This window comes from Coturnix japonica, chromosome 18 (genome assembly GCF_054131305.1).
Source record: "Coturnix japonica strain WE chromosome 18, WE-NBRP24, whole genome shotgun sequence".
Lineage (NCBI taxonomy): Eukaryota > Metazoa > Chordata > Aves > Galliformes > Phasianidae > Coturnix > Coturnix japonica.
In genome coordinates this window covers 7952872-7963845 of record NC_140680.1, presented here as the reverse complement: position 1 = coordinate 7963845, position 10974 = coordinate 7952872, and the positions used below count along the sequence as shown (strand labels likewise).

The window sequence follows — 10974 nt, the reverse complement described above, 5'->3', positions numbered from 1 at the left end:
CGTGGGACCATTGGTTATCTGGCAAATATATCAAGAAATGAAGCAGAAATTTGTAACGTTTCAAGGTTTACAACAAAAGAAAAACTTCTGAGCAACTCAGATCGACGATCCAACAAATGAAATCCTGATGTTCAATAAATGTAAATACAGTGAAGTCCACTTTCAAGCACCCAGATCTGATAAACGGAGCGTGCAATTCTTTGGGAAGCAAAACAAATAAACAAACAAAAACACTCACTTGGAAGGCTACATTCACACGGCATTTCTGGAAATAGATATATATATTGCCTTACTTCTTAGTCCGAACACTTCCACAAGCACACACCACAAGGGACCATTTGCTTTTAGTCAATGGATCTAAATAGTGAAACATCCGAAATAACACCCCAAAAAAGTTTCAGTAGACGAAGTACCTGCCACGTGCCCGCCGTCCAACACCGGCCATGTTCCATCGCCGCCATTAGATGGAGCTGCAGAGCAGCACAGCAGGCTGAACGTCAATCAGCCCCGCGGGGTGGGCCGGGCCGGGCCGGGCGGAGCGGGGGGGCGGTGTAACTGAGCGGTGCCGAGACGGGTTTATGGCACCGGGCGGGTGGGGGTCGGCACCCGGGTGAGTGAGGGCTGTGTAAGGGTTGAGGCTCGCGCAGCGCCTCGGGACCTTCCCCCGGCAGAAGGAAGCAGTGAGGCGGCCACAAGGTAATGGCACGGAGTGGGACCCAACAGCCGGCGGTTCGGGTTTCTCCGCGCCGTGCCCGCATCGCTGGCGGTGCAGAGCGGGACGTTGGGCGATTCGTACCCGCTCGGTGCGGCCCCGAGGTGGATGAGGACAGGCCCGGGCTTATCCCGGACATGTCCTGTGCGGGCGGCGCGTGCGCGGCCCCGTCGGGCCCGGGGTGGTTCGGTGTTGTGAGTGTGTGTGTGTGTGTGTGTGTGTGTGTGGGGCTGCGTTGGAACTTGTTTCTTCTTGCAGATGATCGAGACGCTCGTGAGCAGCGATGCCCGCGCGCTGCTGTACCAACTCACAGCTCTGCTGGAGCAGGAGGTGCGGTGTCAGCCGAAAGGTTCGGGCCTGAGGTTGATGGAGGCTGCCCATGATAACGGGCTCCGAATGACCGCCAGGCTGCGAGACTTTGAAGTGAAGGATCTGCTCAGCTTAACTCAGTTTTTCGGCTTCCACACGGAGACCTTCTCGCTGGCTGTCAACTTCTTAGATAGATTCTTGTCCAAAATGAAGGTATGGCTGTTTAAAGTATAACCTCATTAGCTTCTCCTCGCTGCGACCTTGCTCCTGTTTATGTAGAAGGTCTTGATTTGTTTTTAGATGGCTAAAAGTTAAGCTCCTTCCCCAGATCCTGATTACAGAGCTTAAAAAATGGCTTTCCCTGGTTGGATTTCAGCAGTGCTAAGAAAGATGCTTCCTCCGAAGAAGAGAAGGAAGGGGGCATCTGTTCCAACTTGAGGGTGCCTGTAGGCTTGGAAATGCATGCTGCGTTATTGCTTTAGATCGAGACAGGCTGTCTGGCCTGTTGCACATACCCAAGAACACGCTGAATTACCTCACAGTTTACTGCTGTTTAAACCCACTAATGTGTCTTAGGTATAACAAGAGTTGGGATACTGTTCAGCATTTATTAATCATGTAAAATGAGTGTCTAGCTAGCATTCTGTTCTTTGGCATGTATTTGGCATGCTGACCTGGGTTATTTGTCTTAACAGGACAGGATTACTGCTATTCCAATTAGTCCAAGACAAATGCTTGACTTTCTTGTATGTTAGTATGTCCCTAAAAATCAGAAGGCTGGGTGGAGTATGAGACTTCTGAATCCAAAACACGCCCTTGCAGATTCTCTGTGGTTCCCTTTTATACATACATACATATGTGTGTATATATGTATATACACTAAATTCTTGGGATAAGCCAATATGTACAACACTTTAGGTCCTACACAACCTCATTAAGAAACTAGTTCTACCAAATCTTTTTTTTTTTTTTTTCCCTAAAATAACATATAATTTGGTACTTGCATATTGAAATGGTTTATTTAAGGCTTCCCTCTTTAAAAGTAACAAAAAACTTTGACTTTTCTTTAGGTACAGCCTAAACACTTGGGCTGTGTTGGATTGAGCTGCTTCTACCTGGCTGTGAAGGCGACAGAAGAAGAGAGAAATGTTCCCTTAGCCACCGACTTAATTCGAATAAGCCAGTATAGGTTCACTGTTTCTGATATGATGAGAATGGAGAAAATCGTATTGGAGAAGCTTTCTTGGAAAGTCAAAGCAACAACAGCCTTCCAGTTTCTACAGCTTTATCACTCACTCATTCATGAGAATTTAAGCTGTGAAAGGTAAAATATCTCAAGCTTATTTTGTTACATCTGCAGGTGATCAGGAAGCCTATGTTGGAATTGGCCTTTGGATATTAAAAAAGAAAAAAGAAAAACCAACAAAACAGGATAAAACCTTCCTCCTTAATATTAATGTGAATACTGAGGTGTAATGTTATCTTAAAATGTTTTTTTTTGTTGTTGTATAAAGTCATTAAATGAGTGTTGTTCTCTAAGTCCCAAAATAAATTGCTCAACAGTGATAGTGTAAGAATGTTATGTCTGTAAAGCCTTACTGCAAAGGTTTCAAAATAGGGTTTCAGAAAAATGTTTCTTTTAGTAGTTAACATCGAAGCTCCCTTGTGCTAAATCTATTTTGATAATGCTGTTTTTCCCAGTGTAATGCAAGATTTATTTTGGGCATGAAGACTGCCAAAATTTAACACCCTGCTTGACTAAAATAGTTCTTCTCCTGGTACAAATGAGGCCCTTGTTTAGAGAAGAGTGGTCTTAATAAATGTTGTGTTCTTGTGCAACAGTGACTTATCTGTTTTTATTACAGGAAGAGATACCTTAATTTTGAGAGACTTGAGACCCAGCTTAAGGCATGTCACTGCAGAATCATGTTTTCTAAAGCTAAGGTAAACTTCTTGTAAGCTGGTTGGTGAGACTGGAGAAACTTTAAAGTTGCAGATCAAAAATGTCATCTTATCTTTCTCTCTCCAGCCTTCTGTCTTAGCACTGTCTATTCTGGCACTAGAGATAGAAGAACAAAAACTACTGGAATTGACAGAGGCATTGGAATTTCTGCAGTTGCAGTCCAAGGTATGGATAAAGCTTTTCAGGGTGTGGGAATAAAAATGCATGTGAAAGCTTTCTCGCTGGGGGGAGGGGAGTTCTATTGATGTGCTGGTTTATATTTTCCTCTTTTTATCTTCCATCTGGCTTGAGATGTTTGGCTTTTTATCTTAAGTAGCTAAAAATGCATATGTAATTTAAGGATGTAACGAGTTAGTAACATATGGATTCTGTCTCACTATTTAGATAAACAACAGAGATTTGACCTTCTGGAAGGAGTTGGTGTTGAAGTGCCTTACAGAATATTCCTCGAGCAAGTGTTCCAAACCAAATGTCCAGAAATTAAAATGGATCGTGTCTGGACGTACAGCACGGCAGCTTAAACATAGCTATTATAGAATAACACACCTTCCTACAATTCCAGAAACCAGCTCGTAATAGGTAATAACCTGTAAAAGCAGCTTCTCACAATGTAGAATTAATTAGCTGTTAACTATCTCAAAGTTTCTTAGTCCATATAGGTAACCTGTTGGAGATGTTAATGTAGATGTAGTAGGCCTGTCACAGAGGCTGGTCTGTTCTCATGTTCATGCTTGAGCCTGTGGTGTACCTAAAGAAGTGGCTACCTAATATGTGAACACTGGAAAAGTAACTGATGCTTTGAAGTACTTTGGGAGCAGAAAAGTATTCTACAGACATTGGAACCTCATTCAAACTTATATACGGAGTAAAACTGGTAAAACAAAGAGCAGGGGAAATACTTAGCTTGCTCCTATCACAGAAAGAATCTAACAGGAAACAGCTGCCTTTTAGAATCTATTGCAGTAGTTCACTGAAGCCAGTTAACGACAGCTTCATACACTTCGAGTTGAATAGCTGTCCATTTAGTAAAGTCTGAAACTCATTTGATCATGCACATTGCAGTTGATTAACTGAGCAATCATGCACTACTTGCTTATCTAGACTTTAATTCTGAAGGCTACGTATCTTCTTTAAAAGCTGTCTTTCTGTGTTAAAGTCTGTCTTGTGCTTTATTCTTGTAGTCATCCCTTTGTTAGTTGATTGTTCTTTATGGTTGTTTTGTTTGTGTTACAGGAGTACAATAAAAGGAGAGAAGCAGCCTGAAAACTGTTCATAGACAGATGAAGATTTGAGAAACAACTTAAAAGTGAAGAACTTGACTCTGCAAGAATACCGAAAATAAGAATACAACTGGTAGCAGTTCAGACTAGAATTCCTTGCAGCAAATGTTCTTTTCCATGATGACTACGATACCTAATATTAGCTTTTGGTCTTACTTACTAGATGACTTACTATTTAAGCAGTAAAATGTCACAATACAGATGCAAATAATTTAATACCTTATAGTTTATAGAGCAGCTTGTGTAATCTAACTTTGTTTTACAGTAAGTGCAGATGCAGAATTACATATTAAATGGAAAAAAATTGGTTCACTTTCCAAAGACTACATGCCACTAGGTAAACATCTTCTGCAGTAGCATGGTGCTTCAGTGTCTCGGGCAAACTAAAGACCATCTTACTCAGTACTGATAGGAAGAACACATGCTGGTCAGTCTGCCTGACGTTCTGTTTGGACAGGAGCATGCATCTGTGTTCCTATGGGGTAGGGTGCTGGCCTTTTAATTCCAGTTTGGGTTCATAGTAAGGCTTTGCGATTCCTATTGTGTAGCCATTAACAGTGCATCAGTAACATCAGTATTATGTAAGAAGTGTGGTTTGCTGAGATTATGGATGAGGGTGAGTGTGTGGAAACTTCATAATACCTAGTGATGGCTGGGGAGAAAGCACCGCAGCACCTGCTCCTAATTGGGTACCATTTTGTCAGGGTTCTGTTGTCCAAGGAGTAAATGCTGATACTGAACAAGGACAAGCAGTCAGAACTGTTCAAGCTCCATTATGCTCCTATTTAAAGGCTACTCAAGATGAGGAAAATCATAGACTGTTTAACAGTAAGCTTACTAAATTGCTGTTTTTGCCTTAAAATTAAGTCAGTCCTTGAAATGTATCATGCTGCTGGTACTAATGTGAAAGTGAACAAAAAGAACATGTTATTGTATGTAAGATGTAGGATGATTTGGAGAATGTTGCTTATGACTCCTTGAATTCTGTTAAAAGTTGGTTGTTGTATGAATGGAGTCAGTGGAGAAGGAAGGAATCTGCATGTTTGGAATACTGTGGACTTACCAAGCTAGCCTACCAAATCCATCTCCTTTATGGTAACAATGGATGGGGAGATTATTCAGTTTTCTTAACCTAGTGAAACTTCTCACAGAAAACTACATTCCAAAGCTCTGTACTGGATAAATCAAGCTTTCTCGTAGACTCATGGGAATGGTTGTGCTGCATATTGAATTGGGTTTTCCATCCACCAGTGTGATACGTGCATTATGCTGGCTTCTGAAAGGAACACAGGTGATGTAGACAAATGGGCAGTCAGCTTATTCGGGAGAGAACAAAACACAGTGTGCAGTTGTGCTGGTATTGTGACATCTCAAGATATGTACCTTTCAATTAAACATTGGAATGCAAATAACTGAGTAAGTTCTTTTTTTCTCTAGTGTATTACAAGATGTTTTAATAGGAAGCCCACAAAGCTGCTTGTAGCTGAATGCGACCTGGTCAACCTCTGTGCAAGAGATAGGAGACTAAGGATGTATTTTAAAAGGTTGAAGCTGCAATGGAAAAGGCTAGAAAAGCTAAAAGGAAAACAAAACAAAACTTGATCAAATTATTTGAGCTTGGTTTGTTTTGGTGTCTCAAATGATTTGGTGCACCTAGACTGCCTAAAGACTACACTGTGTTAATTTGACTTCAAATACCTTCCCCTCTGTATCTAATGGTACGTATCATCTATTTCTATGTGTTGTAGTAATTACACAGATGGGACTTTTAAGATAATGAAGAACCTACATTGCCAATTCCAAGGTTTCAGTGTTTGGACTGAGCTGACCAGATAAAAGTTTAGCCATCTACTGTGCCTAACACATCCATTAAAGGCAGTTTATCCTTTGATCTATCTGACCTTATCTTGCACTGGAGGTATGAAAAAATGCCTGTAGGGTGGCCTCTGCCCATTTATATAACAAACAGCAATGTGGATGACTGCTCAGTAATATTTTCTATAAAGTAGGTCACTGTATAAACTATCACACATCCAACTCTGTGCATATGTCACATCTTTTATGGTTTATTTAAGAAACAAGGGATTGAATCCCAGCAAGATGGAATACAAACCATCATCTGGTGAAATAATTACTGCAAACTGAGTAGACTCCAGTTCAGGAAATAAACCACAGCAGACAATAGAAGCAGCAAACCGAATAGTTTAAACTTGTGCTCCTAAAATAACTGCAAGCTATAATGGCTCAACACATACTTTATGAAGCACAAAACAGCACTTCGTGAAGAAGAAAATATGAGAAAACTTAGCTTGGAAAGAATATACTATAAAACTCTGTTCATGCAGTAAGCATCAGATGCTACTCTGAACTTGTGTAAGCATAAAGAATAAAAAACATTTCCTGTGTAAACAAATGTAACTGCTGTAAAGTGAAACACTCTTGCACTGAATGATATCTCAGTGCTTTGAAGCAGCATTAATAGTTACTTACTATCTCTGTCCTCAGTTCTACCTTTTGCAGCAGCCTCATTCATTCCTTAGCTATACTATCTACCTTCTAAACCAGGACTGTGGTAAAGATACCTCAGATAACAAACTGTACTTTGGTTTGCACAGAAAGGCAAATTTTCTAAAACCCAAGCATGGTGTTTGGACCTACTATGTATTTGTGTAAGGATTACATGGGTAGAAGAATACTTGGTTATCTTATGAGTACTAAGTGCTTGCTTACTGGTACAAGAAAGCCCTCTTCCAGCTATGGTTTCATTTTTGCTATATGCCAACTAAAATGATGATGCCATTTTAAAAATAAGGTTCAACAATATGATGGACAGCTGCTGGCAATTGATCACCAGTGAGCTGCCTGCTTAGGACCTAACTGTAGGCAGTGTTTTCAGGGTTCAGAATACAATAGGATTCAGCTATCACGTTTTCTTAGTCAATTTGACACAGCATTTGTCCTGCATAATGCAGCTGGACGGCTCCTCGCCTTTGTCTCTAAGAACAAGGAAAAAATAAGAAATTGGGAAATGCCAAGTATTATATAATTCAATAGCTAAGTTTAAGATGTGACTATCAAACTACCTAACAAAATTTACAGCTGCATCTTCTTATGTTGTGTATCAGTAAGGAATAGATGGAAGATACTATTTTCTACTTAGGGACTTACTGCTCCTTTTAGAAGTTGCTCTATCCTCTTACTTTCAAAATTCCATATATTACTATATTGCATTAACACAGTTATTTATATTCAGACTTGTATCCAACTTCTCATTTTTCTTGTGTCACTTAACTAATCTGGTAGCAAGCATTTCTCGCTAGTATTATATTTGGCAGCACAGGGGGTTGTAAAACCTCATTTCAGGCAAAATCCAGTAGTTTTCTTTATTTAAACCACTGTCTTAAAATAACATTTACAAATTCTTACCAGGCTGCTAAAACAGAATTTGTAATGAGCCTTCCTGCTATGTTCCATGTTGCATGTTAAATAAAAACATTAGGTATTTTGCTTATAGGGTCCATTTTCAACAGCAAACAAGATATTCTTGCATAGACAAGTGGTGTATTTATAACTCACTAGCTCACCATGGTGTGAGAAAAAGACAAGTTCTGCTTCCATTTGTTATTTCCTTTTGTGTATTTAATCCCTTTAACATTAGAAAGTTACTAGAAAGTTGATGTTAAAAGGTAGCTACTAACACTTTCTCTTCGCTCTACTAGAATAGACCTCCTTACTCTTCACTGAAGTGATTACTTGCCAACAATCTGCTGGATAGATCACTGAAGTCTTCACCAGTTACATATTCCAGTCCTCCAGTGTAATCTGTGATTGCTCCCAAGGAACACAGTTGCAAACAGTTCATTTTTCAAGGCTAGAGAAGTCTGGTCCTCCTTTGCTGTAATTTCCAGAAATTTCTGCCCCACTGAAGTCAAATCCAGGGTTCTGATGGAGACAGAAGTTCAGCATACAGATTATTCTTAACAGAACTGATACAAAGAAAAAAATAACATTTCTTGCAACATTCTACCACTCTAACAAGGACATAAAGGTACAATTTGTTAACTGGATTACTAACACTGAAATTCTTTTGCCAGGAGAATGCATTAACAAACATTTAATTGCCACAGTTGAGTTGCCCTCTGCTGAAATTCCTTTGTAATGCCATTCTCCATCACTTTGACTTCCCAGTGAAGAAATATCAAGAAAACTCAAAGAAAATTCTCTGTTTTTTCACATGCCTTGAAATTACAATTTTAGATGAAAAAAAAGTAGCCCCCATACTAGATAAAAACATTGATATAAATTATCATCTTGGTTGTAGCACTGATCCATCTATTAAGTTTCTAAAACTCTGTAGAGATGAATAGGAATAGCTGAGTACTGGAGCTGTGTCTGAATAATTTAAGCAAGTTTAGTTAAAGGGTAGAGCAATTTTTGAGTTAACTCGTTTCAGTCACCTGATGTTATACACAAACTATTCAACACAGAAAGATGTTACAAGTTTATTATACATAGAGCTATGACACAGTTCTAGATAATAACAGAAATATAGGTAGCCTATCTTCAGTGACAATTTGTTACAATTATGGATCAAAACCTTAAAATACCAACACAGCACCCTGCAACTCAATTTTTCACCAATTCTTCACACAGGCTACAGACAGAAGCACCTCCTGATAGTATGCTGACATATCATGTGTGTACGCATCTCCATCTTGAACTACCATCTGTTTCCATGGCACTACACAGCAGAACAATTTTACTCTGCTTTCATGACCATAACCCATGTCTGCAAACACAAAACACAAGCAGTAAAGTGGGGGCCTTTGACTTGCCTCTCTTTGGAATCGCTCCAGTGTAAGTTTCCTTTGCATCTGGTCTTGAACCCAAGGATCAGCAGCGTATTCATTTTCTAACAGAGATGTCCAGCAATTTCCAGCATCTCGATTAGTCTTCATCAGAACAATTCGTATCAGTTTTCGGTCTTCTATTGAATGAGGGAAAAAAAGGAAACAACCATTAGTGCCCTATGTGCAAGCCTTTTTGTTGCTGTGCTGAATTCACCAACAACATGCCAAAGCACAGGACTTTATTTGAAGTAGTTTAAGTTCTCAATGTCAAAGGGGGTTATTAATAAACAGAAATATAAATAGGAAGCAAAGTTTGCCTGTACAGCCACACCTCACTTTCTGACCTAAAAAACATAACAGTGGTTTTGTGGAACCATTCTGGTCCAAGTCTATTCCAAATAAAACCTTCTGGAGAGGGCTGTGATGAAGAAAAGATTTAGGGTCAAATATAGGATAAGATATAGGTCAGCTAGGGGAATAATGAAGTATTTGAAGCCAAGCTCTATAGAACGTTACTACTTGTAAAAGGCACCATTACCTACCATTAAGTGATTTAGAGTTACTATCAGTCATTTCTCTCTTAGACTAACATGGAAATCCATCAGAAAATAACATGGATCAGTACAGTCCTTAAACTTTCCAATATTTATCAAATATCTAGAGCAGCTTTTTGCTCCATAAGAACCTTAGCCTCATTTTCTAATTGCTTTTTAATGCTTTTGGACTGTAGGTTTTGTCATGTACCCCGGAAATACAATGCACAAATAAAAAGGGAAAAAAATAAGAGAAATAAAAGTTGCAGAGGCACAAAGCTGCACCGCTCTAATTTTGGTGTGTATGTGCAAGAAAACTGCTAGCAAGCCATTTCCTGAGGAGTGAACATTCATTCCTAGGAAGCATATTTCCCCCTAAGCCACAGGATGGTGCCTTCCCAGATCCAACATTTCTACACTGCCATTAACCTCAGACCTTTGTGCTACCTTCGTTTCTTAGCATAGCAACGTGATCGCCCCTTTATACAGAACTGAAACGGAGTAAGAAGAAACAAGGATGAATAAGAATGGGATGGGGTGATGCTGGTAAACTCTTCTGCAGCATATTTTGTTTGTACCCCCCTCCCAGATGTCACCTCGGATCAAGGTTATTACCTAAGGTCCACGTTCCTTCATCAGCTATCGTAGAGTCAAAAAGTTTACCCTGCAAAGACATTCACTGCATTACAGGACAGGAAAAGCAGCTCAGCCATAAGCTCACATGTAATCGTACCTTATTCTGTTCCACCGCAAAGGGAAAGGGCAGTCATGCCCCACCCATATAGGCTTAAACAAGTTATCAGAGGTCTATTTTTTTTTTACTGCATAATAACTTGGCTTGTTTGTCTGCTTTTAATGTAGCATTTGATGCATTAGAACCTTTACTGCCCCTGTTTTCAGTGCCACACACGGCTCGCTCTCTCTCTCTTGTGTGCCCCTGTGGCACAAGCGGTAGAAGTGCCGCTCTGCTACACAGGAGGCTCGAATCCCGGGGGTTGGACTCGATGATCTCTAAGGTCCCTTCCAACCCTCACAAGACTATTATCCTATTATTATCCTACTGCCATCTCCCACCGCCCCTCCCGTTACCTGCAGCACCTCCCGGCCGCACACGGACAGCGCCACGCTCCTGCTCTGCAGGTTACAGCGCACATCCTTCGCTCTCGTGCCCGGCGGCACCTGCACCTCGATGAACACCTCCTCCAGGGTCTGGTACCAGCGGCCCCATGGCGTCCCGCAGGGCACCACCCCGCTGCGCTCCTCGAACGGAGCCGACATGTGACACAAGGGACGGGGAACAAACCGTTCCACCCCGATCGGAAGTGAA

General features: G+C 40.6%; 2 protein-coding genes across 3 annotated transcripts; one reads left to right on the top strand and one right to left on the bottom strand.

Annotated features, from left to right (window-relative positions):
• Window positions 1-535: 535 nt before the first annotated feature.
• On the top strand, window positions 536-5673 carry CCNG1 (cyclin G1). Of its 2 annotated transcripts, none has more exons than XM_015875957.3 (7): window positions 536-696; window positions 971-1234; window positions 2092-2345; window positions 2887-2965; window positions 3051-3149; window positions 3369-3563; window positions 4218-5673. In XM_015875957.3, the coding sequence occupies exons 2-6, from the start codon at window positions 971-973 to the stop codon at window positions 3558-3560; spliced, it is 888 nt and encodes a 295-aa protein (XP_015731443.2). In that variant the 5' UTR covers window positions 536-696; the 3' UTR covers window positions 3561-3563; window positions 4218-5673. The 2 variants fall into 2 exon arrangements, with proteins under 2 accessions (XP_015731443.2, XP_085374959.1); XM_085518833.1 differs by lacking the exon at window positions 536-696 and adding an exon at window positions 889-906.
• A 637-nt stretch (window positions 5674-6310) lies between these two features.
• Window positions 6311-10971, bottom strand: NUDCD2 (NudC domain containing 2). Its single transcript, XM_015875958.3, has 4 exons — window positions 10737-10971; window positions 10263-10311; window positions 9100-9251; window positions 6311-8206 (listed from the first exon to the last, which is right to left on the bottom strand). The coding sequence occupies exons 1-4, from the start codon at window positions 10923-10925 to the stop codon at window positions 8123-8125; spliced, it is 474 nt and encodes a 157-aa protein (XP_015731444.1). The 5' UTR covers window positions 10926-10971; the 3' UTR covers window positions 6311-8122.
• Between the last annotated feature and the right edge of the window lie 3 nt (window positions 10972-10974).

Excerpts from the sequence above, each read along its gene's own strand:
- CCNG1 (XM_015875957.3), top strand. The coding sequence starts at position 971 with ATGATCGAGACGCTCGTGAGCAGCGATGCCCGCGCGCTGCTGTACCAA. Across the intron at positions 1,235-2,091 it reads GATTCTTGTCCAAAATGAAG|GTACAGCCTAAACACTTGGG; the intron begins GTATGGCTGTTT and ends ACTTTTCTTTAG. Across the intron at positions 2,966-3,050 it reads TCATGTTTTCTAAAGCTAAG|CCTTCTGTCTTAGCACTGTC; the intron begins GTAAACTTCTTG and ends TTCTCTCTCCAG.
- NUDCD2 (XM_015875958.3), bottom strand. The coding sequence starts at position 10,925 with ATGTCGGCTCCGTTCGAGGAGCGCAGCGGGGTGGTGCCCTGCGGGACG. Across the intron at positions 10,312-10,736 it reads GCGGCCGGGAGGTGCTGCAG|GGTAAACTTTTTGACTCTAC; the intron begins GTAACGGGAGGG and ends ATGTCTTTGCAG. Across the intron at positions 8,207-9,099 it reads TGGAGCGATTCCAAAGAGAG|AACCCTGGATTTGACTTCAG; the intron begins GCAAGTCAAAGG and ends TGTCTCCATCAG.